The 27,075-nt window shown below is 37.9% G+C and overlaps 1 protein-coding gene and 1 long non-coding RNA gene across 2 annotated transcripts in view; one reads left to right on the top strand and one right to left on the bottom strand.

The window, feature by feature from the left end:
- LOC136400916 (uncharacterized) overlaps window positions 1-27,075 on the top strand; it is a 448,134-nt gene that overhangs the window by 308,378 nt on the left and 112,681 nt on the right. The window lies entirely within an intron of this gene.
- The window catches only part of FGF10 (fibroblast growth factor 10), an 87,421-nt gene continuing 85,826 nt past the window's right edge, over window positions 25,481-27,075 (bottom strand). The window contains exon 3 of the mRNA XM_066377991.1: window positions 25,481-27,036. Coding sequence (XP_066234088.1) covers window positions 26,839-27,036 — 198 coding nt within the window. The 3' untranslated portion in view covers window positions 25,481-26,838. The remainder of the gene's footprint in view (window positions 27,037-27,075) is intronic.

The following is a 27,075-nucleotide window of genomic DNA, read 5'->3' as shown; positions in this document are numbered from 1 at the left end:
GTAGAAGAAAGGTAAGAAAGTAAAAGTAAATAAGTAAACAATTCAATGCCATAGAGAATAGAAAGGGAAAAAAGTCTTTACTCACAGAGGATAGGTTGTCTATGAAAAATCTACAAAGGGGCTACAATAAAGGTATTGGACGTAAAGGTAAGTGTAGCAAGGTCAGAAAACAAAAGTTGATTAGATTGCTACATACTAATAATGAACAATTTGAAATTGAACTGAAAACTTAGAAAAAAGTTTAATGATTGGCCCCTTGTTAATTTAGTGAACTTGATTATTTTTTTCTCATACAGCATATCATTAAGACATTTGGTCAGGGTTTAACTTGGATTTTTGGAGCCCTTCAAATCAAATAATTTCTTTACTGGGAAAGACTTCTCAGGGTTCAACATATTCTTAGTGTTAGTTTACATCTCTGATAATGCAATCAAAACTCAGCAGGTACATGCAACCCAGATTGTCGGGAGCTGTTATTTTCAACAATAGCTCTGCATCATGACGTGGCATCACCCAAATGCAGATGCCTCGTAAATTATAAAGAGACAGACAGTGAAAGATTTCTTGACCAGAACTGTGAAAGGTGTCAGCTTAAAAAACTTCTGGTCTCTTGGAACCCAGCATGTCACTATGCATTTCATAAAAAATGTCTTTCTAAAGTGCTTACAGAATGAACCTACTAATTGATAATAACTTGAAAGTAAAGCATAGATGTGGTCTGGATATGGTCAGTGTCTGTTTACTTTTAACTTAAATGTTAAATTTCCCTCAAACCACTGACTTTAAACATGGTAGGCTCCTATCTCTCTAATCCTGCTTTTTTAGCCTATGTTTTACAATGTACATTATCCACTGTGGCATCGCCATGTTCATAAGCTGCCAAGGTGTTTATCCCAAGCTGCCTTGATGATAGATGTACCATTAGATGTGTCTCCACTAGAGCTATGAGGCATTGAAATTTTTTTCTTGGCCACATGTCCTCAAGGCCCTCAAAAGAGGAAATAATTATTTTCAGGCCACCACAATGACCTAAGTAAAAACATCTGGTATTTCTACACCCACTGTTCTAATAGAAAGTTAGCCACACAAAAAGCTACCCATTTGCTGGTTAAATAGTTATTTTAGGGGGCTTTTATATATTCCATAATGATATGATTTTGTTGCCCTCAAATATTTTTGTACATATGTTATTTTATTCATTTGTTCATTCATTCTTCAAATAAGTGAAAACGTAGTATGTGTCAGGCACGGAACCAAGATATATAAGAAATTGTGCAGGAATGATGGTGAAACAAAATCATATAAAATTATTTTTAAAAACTAGTCAACCTAGGAGAAATGAACTCTTCAAATTCAGAAGCATTGAATACACAGATTAGTTCCCAATATTTACAAGTAAGGTTACCTTTCTATTCTGCTGTCTGTCTGGGAGAGAATCTATATGGAAGACAGTTGTCACATGGCCAAAGATTATAGCTGTTCTATGACTTTGAATTCCATGGCCAGTTTTATTTTCTACTACTTTGATTCACAGAATGACAGATTAAATATACAAACACTTAAAATACAAAATGTTGCCTGAAAGGCAAAAGGATGTGTAGACTCCTGCTGCTTAGTCAAAATAACTTTAAAAGGTCCTGGAGCTGGAAGAAAGTGAGACTGACTTTGAAGGTGTGTTATGCAATTGTCTTCATAATATAGAGGGGTAGTATCAGCTCAGAAATAAGGAAAGGATAAATCCAGTAAGTGGTCTAAGAACTCTGTCAGCAATGGTTAGTATTTATGTCCTTGAATTCTGTTTACCCAAAGGAAAAACAAGGTCAAAAAGCCCAGAAACATTTTGTGGGAAGCTTGTGTAGTTCAAAACCAGTTTATTTGCTTTGGTGGCTAATTCTTTGTAAGCAAAATCTCATGTCTTTCCAGCCGCAGTAGCCACACCACTGTTCAGAGGAGTGCACTTCCCGCATTATGATATTAATAATGAGGAGTGGAGAGTTACCACAAATGTAGGGAAGAAAAAAATGTAAAACAAACATATTTTTTATGTGAGTGATATCATTGGAAAAAGAATTTTATGAAATCAGAGACAAGACTTAGTGCCCATAAATGGCATCTATTAGTTTTTACAAGGTTGTTTTGAACTCACAATTTAAGTTTAGTGGTCTAGTTAGCAGAGTGCATTATTAAAAAACTACAATCTGGTGATCTTGATTCAGACAAAGCCAATAGAAATGTATGTACATCCTTACAGGATTCTACAGATTTAAGTATTTCAACCGTCTAGCAGATTTATGGGGAAAATATCACTTTGATATTATTTCTTTGGTGAAGGCTCTTGTGTGAACAAGGGGGGATGTATTTAAACACCCAAAAGTCTTGGAATAGCTATGGGAACACATTCCTGCTCAGTTAATTGCATTTTCAGTAAAAACACAATTTGAATGAGCTTGGTTATGCCTTAGATCTCCCTCTACACAGTAGTAATTCCGAATTTCTTAAAACGCAGAATATGGGGTCACTGTATCAAATTGTAAGGTTTCATTGATCATGGAAAAAAAGTTTTGTTTTTTTATTTAAAGATTTTATTTATTGAATTTTAGAGAGTGGAGAGAGAAAAAGAGGGATGGGGAGAAGCAAGAATCACCAACTCGCTGTTGCTTTTGCTTGTTATATGTGCCTTGACCTGGCAAGCCCGGGATTTCGAACCAGTGACCACAGCATTCCAGGTTGATGCTTTATCCACTGTGCCACCACAGGTCAGGCGGGAAAAAGGTTTAGGATGAAAAAACACCTTTCCAGAGAGTAACTGAGATTAGGTCGTTTGTTGTTTCTTTGACCTCATGGCAGAGGGAATGCCAGGGGGTAAGAGATGGAAGGATAGCAAAGCGACTGATGGGAGAGGCAGCTCAGCACGGGCTCATCGATGCAATACAATTTGGGTACCAGCCATACAAGTTCTAGTATAGTGTGGTCAGCACAGTGAAGTGTGGACCCCAGAAATACAAGCTCTTATGCTGGGAAGATAGCCTGCCTTTCTGAATACAGAGACCACTGATGTCAAATGATGAAATGTCATACAACCTAACTTGCAGGATTTGGAAAGCAGTAGTGTATTGCTTGGTCATAAGCAGGGGGCATAGGAGGTCCCTGATAATACCTGCTTTTCTGCTTGCTGCTGTAGCATTTATTTTTTAGTATGGCAATTATATTTTAAACATGCTGGATTGTGAGAATGGAGTTCAAGAATATTAAACAGAAATATGGTTGTTGTGCATAGGGAAACCACAAAGGAAACTAGTTTAAAAATAAGCACGTTAAAAATTGAACATCATTGCTAGCATCACAGTAAGAGCAGTGTTGTTAGAAAGAGAATCAGAAGTAGTTTTCACATGTGGTAAAGGATTGGGAAGCCCATGGCGTATGGTTAAGGAGAGTGGTTTATCAATCACTAAAAACATTCATTATTTCTCCATTAACAGCTCTGTAAGGCATCAAAGATGTGCTTGACTGTTTTGTCTAAGTCAAATAAATGGTTCCTCTTCCACAGGCTGCCACATTCACAAGCAAGGTCATGCTCATGTCAGACCAGACCTCAGAGTTTGTTTGCTACTGTGTACCAGGCTCTGTGCTAGGCCCCGAAGATAGAGCTGAGGAAGACAGCTGAGGTCCTTGTTCCCATGTCCCAGTTTGGTCAGGGTGCAGACATCACGCTGAGACCTGATTCACATTCAGCTCTGCTCCGTGTGCACCAGTCTGGTCTCCATTCCTTCCTTTCCCAACCAGACCCATAGTGCCATGAGGATAAGAGACTGTCAGACGCTCCTTCCACAGCATGAACCCTTGCTGGGAATAACTGTCTAAAGAGCAAGACAAAACTAACAAAACTAGAATCTGAGATAAGGCACTGCATTCTCAGTTTGCTGCTCTCAGTGCTATCTCTCAACCTTGGTGCTACTTGGCCCAATCAATTTCAGGAAAGTCGAAATGAGTTTTTTAGGCAGATTCCCAAATAGGAATGGTTAGAAAAATTCCTAAGAGAGAAGTGGTTAATAATCAGACAGAAATACTTCCTGTCAAGTTTGCTGGTGCTCAGTTGACACCTCCCCCTAAATAGAGGGTTGTCCTAGGTATTGGTCATAGGCAGACAGTACAGTATTCACCTCCATAGTACAGGGTGAGGGAGGTTATGAGAAAATCTACATTTTTGAATTCTAACTAGTGAATAGAATGGAATTGATCCAGTAAAATTACAAAACCTGTGAACTAATTATTTTATAGGCCAGGGGTCCCCAAACTGTGGTCCCCTGAGGCTATTTATCCAGCTCCCACCGCACTTCCAGAAGGGGCACCTCTTTCATTGGTGGTCAGTGAGAGTACTGTATGTGGAGGCGCTGCAAAGCGCAGTGTCGCTCACGTACAGTACTACTTCTGGTGATGCGGGACGCATGCATCACGGCTCCGGAAGCATGTCATATCATTTGTTACGGCTAGCAGTGACAAATATGGAACCGGACATTGACCATCTCATTAGCCAAAAGCAGGCCCATAGTTCCCATTGAAATACTGGTCAGTTTGTTGATTTAAATTTACTTGTTCTTTATTTTAAATATTGTATTTGTTCCTGTTTTGTTTTTTTACTTTAAAATAAGATATGTGCAGTGTGCATAGGGATTTGCTCATAGTTTTTTTTATAGTCCGGCCCTCCAACGGTCTGAGGGACAGTGAACTGGCTCCCTGTGTAAAAAGTTTGGGGACCCCTGCTGTAGGCTGTTGAGATGCAGCTGAATGCTTTCTTTCCCTGGGGTTTATAGGTCCAAGTTTTGTTGTGATGACTTATAGTTGAGAGATTTTAAAATTCATTTTTTAGGCTACCCACCTATGGTCAGAGAGTCCTTCACTACAAACACAAGGAAAAAACCCCACAAAATTATTTGATAACCACCAAAGTTACTTGGTATCTTAAAATATTCATAAAATCTTTTCACAGGATTGGAAAACACCAGCATAATAAAATAATTAAAAATTCAAGCAATTAAAGTAATATGATTCAATGGGAATTATAATAATATATAACATGCAGATAATTAGGTTTTGCACAACCAGTAGTATTTCTTTCTTATGTGAGTGTGTGTGTTTAAATTGTGTAAGTTACACACACACACACATATAAATATAAAGGAAGATCAAACCAAATAGTAACAAAACATTTTCTCTAAAAAAATTTATAGACGTAATATAAAAAAGTACATAGAATATTGTTTCTTCTTCAACATCTATTCCCATATTATCAAATATTAAATAAAATAACTAATTTTATATCTAGATTTAATTGGTAGTATTCAATAATTTGCAGTAAAATACAACATATTAAAAATGTGAAAATGCAAGTTCTAGTACAAAATGCTGGAATCAGACTAAAAAGATCACCTCACTAGATTTGGCATAAGAAAGATATCAAATGAGTTAGTATTTTGAAAAGAGGGTATGGGTGTGGTCAATTTCAAGATATCATCAATGTCACAAATGGGCACGTCACATTAGGTACTCAGGGCAAAGAAAAGCTTAACCTATCGTCTCTGTTTCTTTTTAATGCTCCTTTACTTATGGTATCATACACTGTGTTTTCAAAATATCTCTGTTATTCCCCAATGGAAGAAGCTCTCGATGGTGTGAGGGCAACACCAGTAATGACTCGAAGTAATAGAAAGCATGGTCTCCAAGAACCGGCAGGCAATAAAGTACCAAGAGTTTCTGCAGCCTTCCTTATACCCTAGGGGAAGCATTTGAATGCTTGGAGTAGAAGGATGGAAATGAAACACGTTTCTGCCTCAGGTGTGCAGTACTGATCTTTCTTTTATCCCCCAGCAAAGTGCTTAGAGAATAACGTTGAAAATAATATGTACATATAAACACTTCCAAAGTGGAAATATCTCTAATATTAAACTCTATAGGTGCAGATGCACAGTAATGTCTAAAACATGGAAATGACACACTATTTCAAGGGGAAGCAAATGAAAACCAAGCCAGTATGTGAAGCTCTAAGAATCATTCTTGTACTCTGTAATTTATAGAGGGAAGGGCTCACCTGGAAAATTGCTCTGGCCTCAGAGAAGAAGCTTTGTTTGCATGTAAGGAAGTATAGAATCATATCTTAATAAGTAAAATATTTAATTTGATGTCAGCATAATTCTATTGACTTATTTTTTTGAAAATTGCTATTTTTTTTACTATTTTCATTGAAATGGTTAATTAAACACATTCCCTTCTTTATTTAAACTACATATCTTAAGTGTAACAAAAAACACAAATGGAATTAATTCCAATAGTGAATATATATTTATGAAAACAGTATTCCTAAATATATATACATATTAAATTTTTAGTGAAAGAATATAACTTTTCCCAAATGTTCAATGTGTAAAGAACAAACAAAAGATTCTGATGGTTATGCCATTAATTTTATTTTAAAATATGTCTTTAATTAAAAAATCCATTGGTTTCTTGGACTGTGGATATTATTAACATATGATGATTGTTTGAAAAATATAAATTCAAAATAATAGCTTTATACATGATTTTTAACTGTTCATATTAATGAGGAAAGGTGAGAAAGTTGAACATGATTGTGTGAAAACAAGAAGGAGAAAGTAGTTGCCAAGACCTACCACGGTTGTTTAGTGTCGATGTTGAAAAAATAAGTTTTTGATATGTTGACTCAAAGAAAATCATGAACCTGTAACCTGAAAGATGGGCTGGGGTAGAGGCATTAAGAACAGAAAGAGCTGTTTGTTTAAAGACCTGGAGACAACAAAAGTTGTGTCACATTCAGAAACCTGATTTCAGTTCACTGTGGCTGGAAACTGATTGAACCATTTGGAGCATTTATTTCTGTAGTGGGTATAGAACACGGAACAAGAACTGATCTTTGGTCGTGATTTGTAAATACTCATCTGATCTGTAACTAAAGGCCTGTTCAGTATGGTTAGTAAATCTAATCTTAATTTGCCTTTCAAACGGTTATGATATTTAAGGGCAAGCAAATGATATCTGGGCATTATTCTAATTAGAAGCAAATATTCTTAAATGTACCAAAGTTTTTTTATCTACTCACCTACTAATGGACACTGGGCTCTACTTAAAAAAAGGCAAATATTCTTATAGATCCTGTGCAAATGATAAGGCAAAGAAGAAACATGTTATTCTACTTAGTTTCTACTGAATCAACTACAACCTCTAAAAGATAATATATAGCAACACCTTCCAAATAACATTAGTTTGGTTTTCAAATTCTTGGTACCCTAAGAAAAATAGTAAGCTCTTGCTGTAACATTAAAATTTAACAGAATTTACATAATGCTTTTTGATTATTCATTTATTCATTAACTTAAACAGTTACTGAGGATATACCTTCAGCCAAAAGTAACCTATAAACCTATGAAATGCTCATTTGTATTAATAAATAAGAAAGAAAAAGTTAAAATTAGTCACCATTCACAACACTAGGTTGCTAAAATATTTCCTTCAGGTTCTGAAAATATAAAGTGTTGGTGAGGATGCATTGTAATGGAAACACAGTGTGAGTTTAACTATTACCATTACTGTGAAAACCATTTTGTATCACCTTGTTAAGTAGAAATGCACCCAATCCTGAAACTCTATTCCTAGGTGAGTGTGCATACTATATGTGTTTATAGAAGCAAAAACCAAAAAGGAAAAAAATAAACAAACAAAAACTTTAGATCCTCACCCCTGTTAGATTAGCTATTATCAACAAGACGGGTAATAGCAAATGTTGGAGAGGCTGTGGAGAAAAAGGAACCCTCATTCACTGTTGGTGGGACTGTAAAGTAGTACAACCATTATGGAGGAAAGTATGGTGGTTCCTCAAAAAACTGCAAATAGAACTACCTTATGACCCAGCAATCCCTCTACTGGGTATATACCCCAAAACCTCAGGAACATTGATACGTGAAGACACATGTAGCCCCATGTTCATTGCAGCACTGTTCACAGTGGCCAAGACATGGAAACAACCAAAAAGCCCTACAATAGAAGACTGGATAAAGAAGATGTGGCACATATACACTATGGAATACTACTCAGCCATAAGAAATGATGACATCAGATCATTTACAGCAAAATGGTGGGATCTTGATAACATTATAAGGAGTGAAATAAGTAAATCAGAAAAAAACAAGAACTACATGATTCCATACATTGGTGGAACATAAAAATGAGACTAAGAGACATGGACAAGTGTGTGGTGGTTACCAGGGGTGGGGGGAGGGAGGACAGGGGGAGAGTTAGGGGGAGGGGGAGGGGCACAGAGAACTAGATAGAGGGTGGCGAAGGACAATCTGACTTTGGGCGAGGGGTATGCAACATAATTTAATGACAAGGTAACCTAGACATGTTTTCTTTGAATATATGTACCCTGATTTATTAATGTCATCCCATTACCATTAATAAAAATTTATTTAAAAAAAAAATACCAGAATAAATAGTGTCAGTTTTATAGAACTGTGAGACAATAAATATAAACAAACTGCACAGGAATAGAAAACAGTTTTTTTTTTCTTCTTCTTAAATTTGGCCAAGAAATGTGGCGTTAGGCTCACTTGCATAACAAGTAACATGTAAAACCTTTTCTATAGATGTTTATTTTTTATTTTCCTGAATCTTTGAAAAACTGTTGTGTATGTGTGAATACACCATCATATAGGTTTATTCTTGAATACGTAATTCTACATAGGTGGCATAAAATCTGTTGTATGTTTCATGCTCAATTAAAAAGAAATTTTATAAGGTTTCCATGTATTATGGAAAGACCAGCATCTGTCCCCTTTCTAATTAAGTCCATCCTGATTATGTTAAATGTGTTCTGGCTCCCGTTAAGAAAATTCTCTAAATACACACGAAAGGAACCTGGTTATGAATTGTCAGCAAAGAACAGAAAAGATTTAAACAAAGAAACTCCAAGAAGAGCTTAACAGAGAAATATCTCAAGACTGGATGCTTAGACTGAATGAAATAGTAATCCTTCTCCTTCCTCTCTCATGTCGAATCTACACCAAAATAATACTTGAAACCAAACTCTTTGGAGGCTTCAGGAGTTTGGTCAATTTTCCCTTCCTGTTGCTTTTCACTTTGGAACACCTTAAGGCTCCTGGGATCTGGCTAGTACCGGGAAGGAAAATGCCAGGTTCTACGGGGAACCATGTTTTTGACGTGATATGCCCTGACCTGAGGAAGCCAACCCCTGCGATAAATTTTATGTTGAAAAGCTCAGTCTCTAAAATGTCAAGAGGGTTGAACAGATATAAAAATTTCAGGTAATAAAACAATATTTATTATAATAAAGCAAAATAGAGAATTGTCAGAGGCTTCCTAAGTGAGAGATGCGGTTTAAACTTTGGATCCTGAAACTTGGGCTCTCTCCTTAGTATTGCCATTAATTTTGGGATTGGTTCCATTCGTTTTCCTCTGAACAGTCCTACCTCATTAATACACAGTAGTAAGATCTCCCCAAGCCTGATCAGTGGGGATATGCAGACATTTTAAGGGTGTGCAAATTCTGTTTTTACTCATGTATTTATTCGCTCAACAAATATTTGCCTGCCAATTACGTGCAAGGAGCTAGTCTAAGTTTGGGGATATAATGGTGAAAAAATACATCTAGTCTTATGGACCTTAAATTCCAGGGGATATTAAACAAATCAATATGGAATATGTTAGACATTATTTTATCAAGCCAGAATACTTTGGAAACACCTTTCTGAAGAAGTGACTTCTAAGCAGAAACCTGGTGGAGATGAGGGAGCCACATGGATACGCTGGTGGAAGGGTCCCATAAAGTGGGACCTGCACTTACAGAAGCCTTCGATGTGCTCATGCCTGTGGGTTTGGTAAGCAGTGAGAACAGTGAGTTAGTGGAGACTGAACATGGAAGACAGTGGGAAGAGATGTGTTCACAGGAATAGCAAGAAAGAGATACTCAAGTCCCAAGTCTAGGGGACACGTTTATATATCAAAGAAATGTTAACTGGCACACTCATTGAAATAGTTGCTGTTCTATTCATGATGAAGAAGTATAGTGAGGCTCTGCTATTTGAGTATAGAGTTTCAGAGTCTTTCCTTCACCAAATTTGCTGGGACAGCAGGCAGGGATGTACGTAATTAAAAAAAGAGGAACTCTAAATATTTAAGAAGAGGTAGGGAGATTGTTGAAACAAGAGAAGGAGACAGTTGGAAAGAATGTATTTCCCCTGATGAGGCTCTGCATTTGGAACAAGTCAATCCAAACCCCCCACGTGATGCTTCCGTTTCCTCTCCCCTTTTCCCTCTCCCCTCCGTTCGAGAGGTTACGTGTGGTATGATTACATTATAAACCATTTCTGAAAGTGACAAAAGTATAGAAATAGTGAACAGATTAGTTGTTGCCTGGCACTAAGAAGAGGGTGGGTATGAGAAGGAAGTGAGTATGACATAAAAGGGCTATATAGATTTGGCAAGGACAATGTTCTCTGTATTGACTCTATTCATTTCAATATCCTGGTTGGAATACTTTTGCAAGATATTATCACTGGAAAAAAGTAGGTAAAGATAACCAGGCACTCGCTGTTTATTTATTTTATTTTTACAACCACCTGTGGATCTACCAGCATTTCAAAATAGAAGTTTATAAAAGTTTAAAAACTGATGACTGTTGTGATACCAGCGGGGAGCTTGAAGCAACTGAGATCCCTCTCACCCAGTGTACTTCCTCTGGCATTCCTGCTGAGGCCACCTGGCCTCAGGTGTTCTGTGGCATCTTCATCCCTTAGTGTAGTGCAGCTCATGTTACACAAAGTGCAGCTCCTTTTTATAACAGAGCAACTTATTTAAATTACTTTGGAATACTTATTTAAATTATTAATCAATTAAATTCATCGGTATTCTCCTAGACAAGCAAGCTGTGATCCAGCCATTCAGAGTAGAAAAACCACTCAAATGAACCAAAATGGTTTTTATATAGGTTATGATCTGAAAACTCATATACAATAGAAAAGGGCCGTGAAACATTTTGGAACTGTTTTGGTGAAGAAGGGTTTAAACAGGTTGTCTTGTTTCTATCTGCCAAGAGACAGCAGTACACGAGATGTTCCTTTTTAACAAATCTTCTCTAACACTGTCATCAGAATTTCCAGTGTTGCTTATTTTGGTGGGTGTGAAGTAGTCTCATACTGTTTGATTTCCTTAGGAATTCGTAGGAGGCCTGCATATGAATCTTTCTCAGTGATATGTGCTGCAAATATCATTTCCCAATCTCAAACTATATATGGAATGGTTTCTACACTATAAGATTTTGTCTTGCTGAAAATTTTGTTAATACCTGCCACAAACTATTTGGTGTTACAAACCTTGAATCATTAAAACTGTGTGTTGTGGCTGTAGGAATGGATGCAAGGTTTATCAGAGGAAACTATGTAGTCAAAAAATAGACCTGCACACATATTTGAATTTGCATTATGAATGAAATGTGTGCATGTTTAGTTTACCTGAGGCTATTCCTGCTTATGAATGTTGTCTGAGCATAATTATTAATAATGCCCTTTTCAATTTCAAAAGCTTTTTGCTTTGGATGAAAAGTAAAAACAGTAATTCTATTATAAGGTCTACCGGAAAGTTCTGTCCGTTTCTATCACAACAAGTTTCGACACGTAAGCACATGTTTATTTGGCACATGTGTGCCTCTCTATTTTTATCACTTAATGTATATATACTGATGTAGCAAATTAACTAAAACAAAGTTGATTCACGTTAGTCTTATGTGTGAAGCGATAGTGTACCCATGGCTACTGATAAAGTTCATTTATGCCACTGTATTGTGTACAAATTTCAACAAGGAAGAAATGCTACAGAAGCATGTATTATATATACATGACAGAGGCAGGCCTAGATGTAAAGAAGGATGTGATTGGCTATCCATATTGAAAAGAATAAAGTTTTACCCATAGCCTGCACTATAACAAAAATAAATTTCACATGAATTGAAAATGTAAATATGACAGAAATCTTAAAACTTTTAGAAATGATTATAAGAAAAAAAAACTTTGTCAAGATGAGGACAAACTTCTTTAAAACGACAAGAAAACACACACCATATTAAAATTATTCATCTGAATTCTCTTTGAAGAACATCCTGACAGTATGTGGGAAAGTTCAAAGATGCTCACCTATCACATAGTGAAGAGGCCATCTGACCTTGTCCAGAGAGGAATGTATACAGGACATTCACTGCATCAGTAGTTATAAAAATTTAGAAACAACCAATATGTGCATCAGGCTGAGGATAAATAGTGCAATTTTCACAGAATAGTATGTCTTGTAGCAATTTAAAAAATACATGTATTTTGAAAAGCTTTGGGTTGCCTTATAAGAAATAGGCATGCCTCAGTACTTGATTTTCCTGAAGTCTCACCTGTACTGGGGACAGGAAGCAACTATCAGGACAGAATATGAAGAGAGAACAGTTTTGTTTAAGTACGTAAAGGTGTCACACAAAGATGCATTTTATCTTCCTATTCATTTACTGTGTATCAGAACACATGTGAAATACAAGACTAGACTCAGAGGAAAGGGAGTGAACAGCTGTGGAAGAAATACCAATAACTTAAAAGATGCATGATACTGTTTGACTGATGAAAGGTAGCAGCAATGAGAAATGACTCCTGATGAAAGTGAAAGAAGAAAAAGCCAAGTAATACTGCATTTGAGCATCAAGAAGACAAAAGTTGTGACTCCGGAATTACACAGCATTAAAGTAGACAACAGAATTGAGACTGTCCAAGGTTTTGCTGATTTTGGTTCAGCCATCAACTCAAATGGAGACTGCAGCCAAGAAATTGAGAGAAGGCTCAGACTCAGAAGAGCAGCAGTAGAAGAATTAGGAAAAATCACCAGGAGCAAAGCTGTGACATTAGAGACAAAGGCTAAGTTCAATCATATCTTTGTTATTCCCAGTTACTAACTATGGATGCAAAATCTGAACAGTAAAGATGGCTGCTAGAAATATTGATTCTTTTGAAACATGGTGTTTCTGGAGAGCTCTGCACACACTCTGGACTGCTCAAAAAATCAACAGGTAGTTCCTATAGCAAATTTACCCGAAACATCGCTGGAGGCAAACATGACAGAACTGGAAGCTGTCTTTGTAACACCATGAGCCATGAGAAGCATGGTTCTCTAGAAAAGACAATAAAACTGGGAAAAATAGAAAGCAGCAGGAAAATACAAAAGACCAGGTGGATTGACTCCATAAAGGAAGCCACAGACCAGAGTCTACAGGACTGAGCAGGGCTGTGAGGACAAGACAACACAGACCCCACTAATTCATGGAGGCAGAGCTTAGAGCTTAGACTTTTCCTCTCCAAAGAGACTCTGTCACCTGTTTCCTACATTCCACATGCCTAGGCTGCTGAGGACGATTGCACATTTCAGCACCGTTTATTTTTGTGAAAATGAAAAAAGAGAGACACTATATATATATTTTTATATTTTGAGATTTTTTTTTTAGCAAACTCAATATTAAAAAACAACAGGCAACCTGTCTTTAATATGTTGTATTTTAGCTGCCTGGTAATATCTTAAATATAATTAAATGTGAGGTCTTAAAAAAAATTCAATAATACATTTTAGAACTTAAAACACTCCCGAAATTCTTATCTTATTCTATGTTAAGCTCATGCATATTTTATAAAATTATACCAGTTCACAGAATATTTTAGAGGTTCCAGAAAAAAAAAACTTTACACATATAATGTAAATTAAATATGTATTATTTTAATTTTTCTTGTGTGAAACTGTTAGTTATACTGTGATATTATATAAGGTCTACGGAAAATTCTGTCCGTTTCTATCACAACAAGTTTCGACATGTAAGCACATGTTTATTTGGCGCATGTGTGCCTCTCTATTTATTATCACTTAATGTATACATACTGATGTAGCAAATTAACTAAAACAACGTTGATTCACATTAGTCTTATGTGTGAAGCGATAGTGTACCCATTGCTACTGATAAAGTTCATTTACGCCACTGTAATTTTTAAGAATTTCAACAAGGAAGAAATGCTACAGAAGCATGTCTGTCGCATCCACCATATTCCCCGGACTTAGCACCCTCCGACTATCACTTGTTTTTGTCCTTACAAAATTTTTTGAAGGGCAAAAAATTCAAAAATGAAGAAGATATCAAATAAGCACTGGTTCAATTTTTCACATCAAAAGATAAAACATTTTTCAAAAATGGGATATACAAATTGCCCTCACACTGGCAAGAAATCATTAATAATAATGGCAATTATATTATTTAATAAAGTTTATTGATGGTAAAAAAATTTGTATTTTGTTTTATTCCAAAAACGGACAGAACTTTCCAGTAGACCTTATACCTAAGACTGGTTTTAATCTACGTTTATTTTTATATCAGAAGGCTTTATGATCCCTATATCTTTTGTTTATTGAATATATTTCCTTTGGTCCATTAGACCAGTGTTTTTCAAACAGTGTGCCACGGCACACTAGTGTGCTGTGAGACATGGTCAGGTGTGCCGTGGGGAAATTAAACATGGGTCTTCAAACTACAGCCCACTTACATACAAACAATGAGAAACGGGCAACTTTTTTGAGAAAAACCACAAAGGTAAACGAGAGAGCCCTCAAAGCTAGCTACCTTGTTGCTGAACTCGTAGCTAAATCAAAAAAGTCCCACACTGTGGCAGAAACATTAATACTGCCAGCTTGTAAAGCCATTGTAAATGAGATGCTTGGCCCTACCGCGGCCAAAGAGATAGCTAAAGTGCCTCTCTCAGATAACACAACTGCCAGACGTATTGATGACATGTCTGCGGACATTGAAACTGTTGTTTTGGAAAAGGTGCACATCAGTAAGAAATTTGCCTTGCAACTTGATAAGTCAATGGATATTAGTGGACATTGTCAGCTCTTGGCCAATGTGCGATTTGTGGATGGAGAAGCCATTAGAGAAAACTTCCTATTTTGCAAGGTACTGCCAGAAAAATCAACAGGAGAGAAAATATTTTGGGTCACGTTGGAATATCTTGATAAAAGCGGGCTTACATGGGAAAACTGCACAGGTGTCTGCATTGATGGAGCCGCAGCCATGGTCAGGCACATCAAAGGCTTCGTAAGTAGGGTCAAAGAAAGAAACCCAGATGTTATTGTTACGCACTGTTTTTTGCACCGTGAGGCCCTCGTTGCAAAGACCTTACCAGCAGATCTAGCTCCTGTGTAGGATGATGTTGTGAGCATAGTGAACTTTGTGAAGACGCGACCTTTGAGATGTCGCTTATTTGCATCTTTGTGTAAAGAAATGGGAGTGGAACATAAAATCTTATTGCTCCACACGGAGGTCCGGTGGCTGTTGCGCGGCAAAGTGCTGGCCTGTGTGTATGAGTTGCGAGAGGAACTTAAAGTATTTCTGACAAACGAGAGGTCTGATTACTCAAAGCTGCTTGCAAGTGATGAGTGGTGTGCAAAGCTGGCATACCTGGCTGGTATATTTCATTGTCTGAATGAACTGAACACACGGATGCAAGGCCGAAATGAAAACCTGCTTACAAGCACTGATAAAATGAACGAATTCTGTTTAAGGGTGCAGCTCTGGCAACAACATGTGCAGCGTGGCAACCTTGAGATGTTCCCGCTCACCGAGAAACAACATGATGGCAACACTGCTGCAATGTGCGAGGTGATTGGCAGACATTTGAAACTCTTGAGAAGACATTGTCATTTTATTTCTCTTCAGCCTTCACAGAATGCCTTGACTGGGTTAGGGACCCATACAGCTCAGTATCCGTTGCGGAAAGGACATGACTTTAAAGGAGCAAGAGGAACTCATTGAACTGAAACAAGATCGTGGTTTAAAGCTAAAGTTTGCTGATCTTCCTTTGGACAGTTTTGGTTATCTGTTGCCAAGGAGTTCCCCATTCTGGCCAACAAAGCTATTTTACATTGCTCCCGTTTTCAACCACATATCTATGTGAGCTGAGCTTCTCAAGCTTGACTGCGATAAAAACTAAAAACAGGGAGAGACTGAGAACTGTTGAAGAAGAGCTTCGTGTGTATCTTTCTACCATTCCTGCCAGGATATCCCTTTTGTGTTCATCGAAACAGGCCCAGGTTTCACACTAAGTAAGTATAAGTACATTTAGAAACTATATTATTAACTATATGTATAATATGTACTGTGTTAGAGTGTCATTTTGGTAGGTGGTGTGCCCCAGGATTTTGTAAATGTAAAAAATGTGCCGCGGCTCAAAAAAGGTTGAAAATCACTGCATTAGACTAATATTTACCCATGTCTCAGGGAGGTTTGGATAACTATCTCTACTGAAGAGTGTTTTTAATCTTTGGTTTCACTACTGGATACTGTAACTTTATCACAGTGTTAAAAGTAGATAGTGAGGGACTATAAGAACAGCTGCCTTGAAACAAATTATTTGCTTCCTGAAATTGACAATTTGATGTTGATGTTGAGGACCCAATCCAAGGGCTAAGATTCGGGGTCATATCATGCAGAGTATCCAAGGTGAAGGGAAGGGTGTTCTTGTTCTTTGCCTTTAAAAAAAATATTTTGTTTACTGGTTTTAGAAAGAGGAGAGAGAAATAAAAAGGGGGGGGCTGGGGGGAGTAGTAGGAAGCATCAACTCATTGTTGCTTCTTGTAGTATGTGCCTTGACCTGGCAAGCCCAGGGATTTGAACTGGCAACCTCAGCATTCCAGGTTGATATTTTATCCACTGCGCCGCCACGGGTCAGGCAATTTTGCCTTTTTATCTCTGAAGTGAACATCTGTCTGATAAGTTCCATTTCTCTTCTTTTTGCCTCTTCTCATGCATCAGAGGTGGCAAAGTGTTTAATGGGAGGGGTAAGGCAGGGACGGTGGTAATGAGTTTTATAGGAGACTAATTAAGGACCTATTCTCCTGTACTTTATGTTTTAATGAGGACCTGGATTATGTTGTTAATATTATGAGTTGTCCCCTTGAGACCATTTTGCATACTTTCTTTAAAAATTTATTTCCTGAAAATCATCTGTTTCATTTTATTCTATATTTTTGTGCTCATCAGCATGTTAACTGGCAAATACCAATATGCTAAGTAACCATGTGGATGCCCTTTGACTTGTGAGAAGCATTGTACCTCATTTTTTTGACTGGCTTTTGCTATGTGGTAATTGTTAGGGAAACATCTGGGCACACTGTCACATACTTTAGCATCCGATCTCATTGCGTGACATTTTGTTCTGTGACATTTAGTTCCCACTTGGGACTTGGAATTGGAAACCTAAAATTGAGTTCCATTTCCTATATAATAGTAGGGAATTTCCCTGGATAATGATGGTTAAGGTTCTCAGTAATGGAATTTCAACATAGCACTTTGGGAAAAAAATAATAGCAAATTATTATCAGTGATTTTCTTTATAAAATACAAATTCTTAGGTCCCAGAACTGTTTGGAGAGAATACTTTGGAAGTTTCTTTGTTTTGAGAATATTATTCTTTGCCTTTTAGACTCATGGTAGATTGAACTTTCCTGCAGTGATGTTTGTATACCTACATACCTACACATCTCTCATTTACTCCTTACACTGACTTTTATTTTCTCTGTAAGGAAGTATTTAAGAATGTTCCTTTTGAAATATCCAAGTACACTTTTCTAATCTTTAGGTTACCCACAGCAGAACTGTTTGTCATAGGTTCTCTCAGCTGGTACTCTCTTAAAATCAAAAGAGAGAGAGATTAGATAATTGCTATTGTCTTTGCCTAATTTTGACAGATAGCTGAGAGCCCATTGCCTTTGGTTCATAGCCTGGAATTAGACCAGTGAACCCATTACAGCTCTCCTGTGCTGCTGGACTCTCCAAGCTGGTACTGAACAACACCCTCCTCCGTTCGTCTGAGGAAGGATAGTGTGTCCTCCCTCTCTCCAGCGGACTTGGTTAAACTCACATGCTATTTAAGGTAAAACTGCAGCAGCCAGCATTCAGAAGAAGGGATAGCTGGTGTGCTACAGTTTTGTCAAATTCTCCCTTGAAAACATGCACACGGCACACACGAGATGTCTTAGATGTAGTTCCAGAGGAAACAGACTCCGTGACAGGGCTTTGCATGCAGGAAGTTTACTGGAGAGTGTTCTTGGACACCTGTGACGGGTGAAGGCCCTGGGTTAGGCAGAGGGAACAAAAGTTGATCAGAGATGAAGTCACAACAAATATCGCTGCTGATCCCACAGGGGGATGACCCCGTTGAATCATCCCCAATGGAGCAAAGGAGCAAAGGGGCCATCCACCTGACCCCGAGGTGTCCCTGGAGGTGGATTCCATGGCGAAGAAGGGGGCGGGGCGTGCACCTTGTCTTCAGCAACCAGGGAAGGAGTGCCGGGTCCCGAAGGGGTGACATGGGCCATGTGCCATCCACTTCTAGGCAAGATTCTAAAAGCTGAAAAGCTGAATCGCTTTCTTGGAAACAAAGATGAAGCCATATTTTGCCCTATTTCTAAATATTTTTACAAAAGAATTAAAAATTAAATAGAAGGGCCCCACACAGTGCAGAATACTCAGGAGATACCCTTGCCCATTCCTTACGCCTTCTATTCCCTGTGGGTTGGACAGTTACCACTTTCACTTTTCTTGAGAACGATGAAAACTGTGTATTAGTTGGTAAAAAAAAAAAAAAAAAAAAAGAGAAAGAAAAGAAAGGAAAAGCTGAATAATTACCAAACCATTGTTCTACTGAGATATATGTACCTTTTCTAGAAATGCTCATGCTCCCAGGGTGCACCTCTTCCTTCAAGGACGTACTGTGAACATCAGTGCACAGGCGAGGTCAGCCCGTATCTGAGGGAAGACAGTTGTGTCTATGCTGAGGTTCTTTGTATGCTGTCTCTGCCTCCTTTGTTCTGATGCCTCAGAAAGTCCATCTTTCCAGGGGGAATTGGTTTAGAAATAAAATTCATCCTTATGAGCTGACCCAGAGCCCAATATCCATAGTGCTGGGATGTATATATGATTTTAATATACAGTGATGGTAGTCAATGGTCATTCTTATTTTTAGAAAAGAAAGAAAGAATACATGAATTAGGCCCTGACTTTTTGGCTCAGTGGTAGAGCTTTGGCTAGTGTGTGGATATCCTGGGTTCAATTCCCAGTCAGGGTACACAAAAGAAGTGACCGTCTGCTTCTCCATGCCTCCCTCTCCCCCTTCTCTCCCTGACTTTCTCTCTTCCCCTCCTGAAGCCATAGCTTGATTGGTTCGAGCACATCCACCTCCGGCACTGAGGATAGCTCCATGAGGTCTCTGCCTCAGGTGCTAAAAATAGCTCAGTTGTAAGCATGACCCCAAATGAGCAAAGCATCAACCCCAGTTGGGGGTTGCTGGGTGGATCCCGGTAAAGGCACATGTGGGAGTCTTTCTCTATCTCCTCTCCTCTTACTTGGAAAAAGAAGAAAAGAAAGAAAAAAAATACATAAATGAAACCTGAAATCTTTATAATAAATTAATCTCTAGTGAGTGTAAAGATATTGAACATGACTTAGTCATTATTTTGTCACACTAAGACTTTTTTTTGTTAAATGTTCACAACTGACCAAAAAGAGGGCAGAAAACGAACGCTTATTGCTTCTAGTTACTATACAGTACAGTCAATAAAGATGATAACATTCAGTTCTTACTATCGTCAAAAACATTAGGCATATGTGAGGTTTTTGGTCATTCATTTTTATTTTAAATGGGGTAACATTTTAAAGTTTATACTGTAGAAGTGTGAGAGCCGGTATTAAAATGATCTCTCTGATAGAAAAATACACGCTATTCCTCCCAAGAAAGTATCCATAAAGAGAAACGTGTCATTGAAATGAAACCATTTTATTATCCTTAGAATTACATTTCTGAAAAAAAATAGAACAATATTAGGCTGGAAATGGTGTACTTTTTATTTTTGGGGGTAGAGTGCTCATGTAATGGAGAGAAGAGAGAGTCTGGAATTAGGAGACCTGCATTCATTAACCTAGTAGTAAGCTCTGGGAAAGAAAATGAGCCTTAATTTTATCATTCATAAAATTAGGATATCAAATTAGAATGATAGAGATCAACATTTTAGCCAATTTACTGCATTTGATATAAGACAAATCTTGAACAAGTTTTTTGGTGGCAGAACTCTGCTGTGTCCCAGAACCAACCTCTGATATTTTGAATGTTGAGCATGCTTGTGGTTACATGCAGCGTTGATCTAGCATGGGGCTAGCCCAGAGTAATTTTATTTTGTTAAATCCTGTTGACCTCTTGCTTGCTTCACTACAACTTGTGCAGGAGAAGGTGGAGGCTGGGATGGTCAGGAATGGGGGAGTAAACCCTGAGCACCACAGGAATCCTGGATTATTGGCTCTACCAGTCAATGAGCAGAGGAGGAATAAACAAATTAAGAGAGAATGTTTGGCAAATGTGTCTATATCTACAAAGGACCCTTATTGTTTTTTAAAAAATGGATTCACTAAAGTTTTTGGAAAAAGGGCCCTTATTCTCTACTTGTCTTGCAGTTTCACAGAGTATGATTATAGAAATCAATTCAGTAATGTATTAGGATGCAAAAGTTGGTCCTGTGGTTCTACTGGGAAAGTTAAGACTAAGAGCTGGCAGCCGGTATTGTAGATTAGGGAGAGTCCAGGTACCGGTCTCTGGTGCGCGCGGCCATGAATGGCGGAGGTTAGGACTTCAACCCACAACAGGCCCTATGTTTAAAATGTGTCTTTATTCTTTTTCCCCCAATAATAGGAATGAATAACATAAATGATTAGAAAGCATGAATTTTATCACCATGAAATATTAAAAAACAGACAGGAGACTGTAATAATAATTCCAAGTACCCAATATTATCTAATTAAAGTCTATCTTCTTCTTGTGAGTCTAAGAACTAGCTTTCACATAGCTATTTAATATCACCTGGGGTTAAAAATGAGGAGAAAGAGAGAGAGAAACTGTTGCAGTTGAAATATGCTGACTTGACTATTTCTTAGGAGATCCTGGCAGATGGAATGCAGAATTCTCCCAGGGGAGATAAGGAGAGGTGATTGCAGATTCCCACTTAAAAATGCTGTGTGTTTATTTTTTAAAAAAATACTCTTTAGTTTCTTTTTTCCTGCATGAAGCTGTTTGCATTTGAAAATGTACTTCACATCCAATATATCAGGAGAACAAAAAAGATATTGTGTTTTTACATATATGTAGTGCTATTTTTCAGTGTTTCTTATTTTTCTTAGATGCTCCCCCCAAATATATATATATATTTAATTTTATATATTGATTTTAGCAAGAGAAGAAGAGAAAGAGAGAGAGAGAGAGAGAGAGAGAGAGAGAGAGAGGAACATCGATCTGTTCCTGTATGTGCCCTGACTGGGGGTCCAACCTGCAACCTCTGCACTTTGGGATGGTGTTCTAACCAACCAACCTATCTGGCCAGGGCACAGATATTTTCTTATATCATTGTTATAGATATTGCCTTAAATACCACTTATGAACATACTGATCAAATCACTGAAAAAAAAAGGCTATTGGAAAGGCTGATGTTTAAAAAGCAGATGTTAAAATGTTTTTAATGCTGAATTGGATCGATACGGGACCCCTAACCTGAATGCTTCCCTTAACCATAAAAAGCAGTCTTATTTATTTTTTTAATTTATAGTACCTCATGAAACACTGATTTTAATTTACTTTCTTTGAGAGACCTCTCTGAGAATATGTGCACTGTCAGCAGCTTGAGTTGACCGCAGAAATGATAACTAAATAATTTGGAGAATTGTAAGATTATTTAGGCATTTGAGACATGTATAAGGTAATTAAAACCAAACTTTTGGTGGGTTGAGGCTTGACTGCACTCAGTTATTCTTCAGCGAGGGTCACTGCCTACATTGTGGGAAGGCGTATGTTCAGCTGCCAGTTGTGACAGGCACATGGGATGTTTTGATTCTTCATTTGCTGTGCCCATCTCTACAGGATGCAATTGCCTGTATTAAAACATGAACATAGACTCTTTTGTGGAGGACAATAAAAATATGTAAGATAATCCGTGTCATGTGAATACATAGTTGGCTTTTCTCTTTGAGTGTAGAACTATCGTCCTTGCTGCCATCATAGAGAAGCCAGATGGAAATGTTTATTATTAGCCACTGATCACCATTATTCCATTTTAACTAATATACAGGGTTTGCAGAGGTGTTTTTAGTAGATTATTCACTTACAAAGGCACTTTGTATTTTATTCTTTTCTAATCAGCGGAAGAAAAGAGAAGTGCCTGTTCTAAAGTTTCTTTGTCTCATTGAATGTACACAAGACATAGTCAAAGATATAAAGCAGGTTTTTCTTTTTATTTCTTTTTTATTTTACAATAAAAAAAACAAATGGCATTTCATTTTTAGATTTTATTCTACATATTGATGTAACTTGAAAATACTACTACATACTCTTGGGATAAACTGAAGAAAGACTTAGAATATCATGTTGTGATATAGGTTGATAATTAGTAGGGGGATCACCTTTTATTTAGTGAAAACTTGCGTGCACCTCAGTTATCATTCTGTAATGTTTGCAGAATTATCAGGAGCCTGGCTATTGTCAGAGCCCTCCTCTGGCTTTAAAACAAAACAGGAGAAATCCAGTCTTTCCCTTGTTAAAAAAAAACTAAACACACTTATTATATAAGCAGATCTTGAAATCTCTGATTTGAATACATAGGTGAAGGCTAATCAGAATGAGAAAAAAAATGCAAGATGAAAAGATGTATGTTTAAGTCACTGGTCTCATTTAAATTGTCATACCTAAGGACCGTTTTTGTTTCTGTACCGGCCGAGCCTGCCCTTTGGTACGCTGCTTTGCCCTGGTTCTCATTGTGTAGGGTGCCAAAACCCACACTCCGGTCATGGGACTGAAGCTGGGTCAATCACAGCGCCCACATCCCTTGAAATACAAATTCCTCTAGAGGTTGGTATGTTATTCAGACTTGGCCAGTGTGAGTCAGATCTAGGCTGTTTCCATTTTAGGATCTTGAGAAAAAGGGTTTGGGTTTTGAAATTGGGAAGAAGGAAATCGGATGCAAGCGGTAGCCAAGCGAATGAAGCCAATCAGAGATGAGAGGAGAGACGTGCCCAGAAGGCCGCAGGGCGCCGCTGCTCCGCGCTCTGGCTCTGCTGCGGTACAGACTTGCCCTCTTCCTTCCAGGGTTCCTTCCAAAACACTCCTCTTTCTTTTTTTCCTTACTGCTTAATATAAGTCTCAAAAGTCCTGTCTAGCGAAAGAGACAAGAATTCTTCACCAACATGGTAACTGCATGTCAATGTGCTACTTGTAATGTACTTGATACTGTCCCTTAAATATCTCATCGCTTCCTACAGATACCTTCCTGTAAACAAAGTTTGGATTGCACTGATAAGGAAAAGATAAATTTTACTCATGTGAATAAGCATGAACTCTGAATTAACAACGCAGAAATTATGAGGTCTGTGCAGCATGAATGTTTATCCATCTAAGTAGTGCCCATAACATTGCTTAGGCCCTGGGTCCAAGTTCTTCTGTATTCTCATATTGTCTCTCTCTCTCTCTCTCTCTCTCTCTCTCTCTCTCCTCTTCAAATCAGTTTCATTGGCCTCCTCTAGCCCCTTGAAGTCAGCTATTGCGGCCTTCTGGCGTTCCTCCATGAGTCTCATGGCTTCACAAGCCATTCTTGTTTCCATTCCATCCCTCTTGATCCACTGTGTAAACTAGGTGGACCTGAATACTTAGGAAAAATCAAAAGCATTTGGTTGTTATTAGAGTAAGGAGAGCAGACTCACACATGTAAAACATTAAAGAAATCTTACAAATGTTTGAGTGGTTTTCTCCCTGTTGTTGTTTGGCGCTGCGGGCCATTTAAACACCTCCTGCCAGGCACACAGCACGTGAGCTTCCCTTTTTTATAAAAAAACAAAACAAAAAAAAACAACCCTTTTTATTTTATCACTAAATACAGTTTTAGGCTAATAAAAACAAACAAGGACAATATTTTTATTTTCTTTTCCCAGCATTTTTATTAATTTATTTAAATGTAACATGCTATACACTGTTCAGCCTTCTGGGAGGTAGGAAGAGGGAGGGAGTCTATGTCTGTACGAGGAGCCTCCTCAGAACCAGTGCTCCGATGGACACACGTTCCTGGCTGATGTACCCTGACATTGTGGCAAGGGGGGCCATAGTTCCCACCGAGGCAGAGCTCCCCAAATCGTGATGATTTAAAAAAAATACAATATTCAGGGCTGGAACTGCTTTTCCTTCGGTAGCACAGTTCAACTGCAAAGAGGACCAGAATTCTCTCTCAATATTGAGCAAAGATGACATTTTTAAATGCAAGAGAATCTCACTCCTTATCAAACTGTATCTGTGTGCGTGTGTGCGTGTGAGTGTGTGTGTGTGTGTGTTTGTGTGTGTTGGGAGAGAGTGGTAAAGAAGATGTTTTCTATTTTTGGCTTCTGCAAGCTTTGATACATTTTGCTAGAAGCGGTTTTAGTGTTTTGAGTACTACAGTGATGACTGTTTACACAGTCTCTCTGGTAATCTAAACGGCTATGTGAAATACGAAGCCAGTTTGTGCCCTCTTTGCTGTTAACCGTGGTCATCTAATACTATATTTGTCTCATCAAACATTTAATTTGGGTTGTGGGTGGTCCACGTTCATGTGTCAGGTGCAATTATTATTTTAAAGTAAAAGAACAAAGATAATCTAGTTCTGATAGGAATGCATTACACGATAGCTCTCAGACTCAGTTACCAATTAAAGTTTAACATACAGATTCCAACCACAAAAATTAAACATTTTTAGAGTCCCACTTGTCAACAAGCAAGTTGGAAGCCAGGTACCATGAAATGCGACTATAGCCATAGCCAAATCACTGCCTCAAATGCATTTCTTTTGAAATCCCAACATTTTTTTTAAGTGAGAAAAATATGATTTTTCATAGGATTACTTTATGGAAAAGTTTCTTATTAAAGCTAATTCTTAAATAACAGATTAACTGGACGTGCTGGGTAAGCATCGCCACCATAAAGTTATAAAAAAATCACAAAACACCAGCCTTTCTAGAGGTTAAACTTGAATGAAAGACACATTCAGTGACTCTTTTTCTTGTACCAAAATACCATGTCCAAACAATAAAAAAACAGACCTTTTCAAAGCAAGAAATATGAAGATAAAAATTGCAGCCTCAACATACTCTTATAGTTATCACTTGAAATATTTAGAACAAATAGTATTTCTTCTACATTTTTAAAATCACTACAGACACTGCAAATAAGGCTTATGTATTTATGTAGTGGAATACAAGGTGATGATGACACTACTGTACTGTTTCCTATACCTGCTCTAACAAAATGAAATTCGATAAAGTTATTACAGAAACTTCCATCTGCAGAAAATAAGTTTTATTGGTTTTGTAAAGACTAGATCATACAGCTTGAACAGGTTTCAGTATGTGATTACACATATACCAGGATATATTTGCTCAGATTAAGCCCCTGGGAGAGTTGCACTTCACACCAATCTTCATGAGAGATCCTTTGGGGAAGAATGTACCATGGGGAACTTATGAAGGGTTCTTGTGTGTGAAGACAGCCTCTTCATCACCTCCCTACCACTGTGACACATGGCAGACTATTGTTAGTAAATAGTGAGGCTAGGCTACTAAGGTGTATTTAACAATAAATTTTCCTTCTCTTACTATATTTTTGGAGACCCATGGATGTGTTGGAAGAGAACTATTTAGCCGACTGGTCTATTTCTTCAGAAAGGAAGCCTTAGCAGTGATACATGTTTTTAAGTGATGGCAGACATCTGTCACTCAAGCCATGCCACAGCACGGTCATGTGTGTGGGTGATGGTTCTCATTACTGAAGTGCAGATCAAGTCAACTGATAGCACATGGGGCACGCAAACTGCTTGTCCAACGTCATCTCCTATTCTCGAAGTGTTTGCCAGGTTCTGAAAACACTTTGTCATGAACGTGCATGTGGTGTGCTGAAGACAAAGGAAAGGCAATGCAGAGGGCAGCTGTTGAGGGTACTTTCTTAAACCCCGAAAGATATTTAACATCCTATTAAATAAATAACTTAGAAGGAAATAGAAAGGGATGAAGGCAGAATGCACAAGCATACCATACTATTTGTTTTGTTAGAACAGTTTTACACTAACATGTGTACATTTTTTTAATCCTATCCAACCAACGCTTCCGCTATGCCACACCCAGAGCTCCTTTGGTTGTGCATATAATATCACCCAAGTGCTTTCCAGTCAATGCTTGCGTGTCTTACTGCTCACTGAATCGTTAGGCTTGAATGAGCAGCAAAAGTCTTTGATATGAGTTCATATTCCATAAATAACTTTTCTGAAGTTTATTCAACAGATTGTCCTGTGTCCTTGAAGTTCTATCTCAGAGGTTAGAAAACAAAACAAAATAAAACAAAAAAAAACAGAAACCAAAACATAACCCAAAACCCAGCCATAATGTCGTTCGCTTGGGAATAACTTCCATCCCATTCGGTCCACCTCTGTCTTGATTATAAGGCAAGACACAGAACTAATTAAGAGAACATCATACGTCAGCAGTTGAGTTACAAAAACCTTCCAAGACTTCCTTCCTTTCAAGCAAGCAGACATCTGCAATGCATCTTTGCCTTTTGAGCTACTGTCTTCAAGAAGAATACCCACGGTTCCTGGCCAATGAGCCTTTGGTTGTGTGGCCCCCGAGGGCACTGCCTCCTCCTATGAGTGCACGACCATTGGGAGAAAGTGAGCTGAGGTGTTTTTCCTGCGAGTTTTCTGTCCCCTCCTGGGAGCTCCTTTTCCATTCAGTGCCACATACATCTGTCTCCCATTGTGCTGCCAGTTAAAGGAGGCATAGGTATTGTATCCGTTTTCTTCTATCCTCTCCTTCAGCTTACAGTCATTGTTAAATTCTTTCTGCAAAGGAAAAAAATCTTTTATTCTTATGCTGATGCT

This window comes from Saccopteryx leptura, chromosome 1 (genome assembly GCF_036850995.1).
Source record: "Saccopteryx leptura isolate mSacLep1 chromosome 1, mSacLep1_pri_phased_curated, whole genome shotgun sequence".
NCBI classification, from domain to species: Eukaryota; Metazoa; Chordata; class Mammalia; order Chiroptera; family Emballonuridae; genus Saccopteryx; species Saccopteryx leptura.
This window is presented reverse-complemented; position numbering and strand designations above follow the sequence as displayed.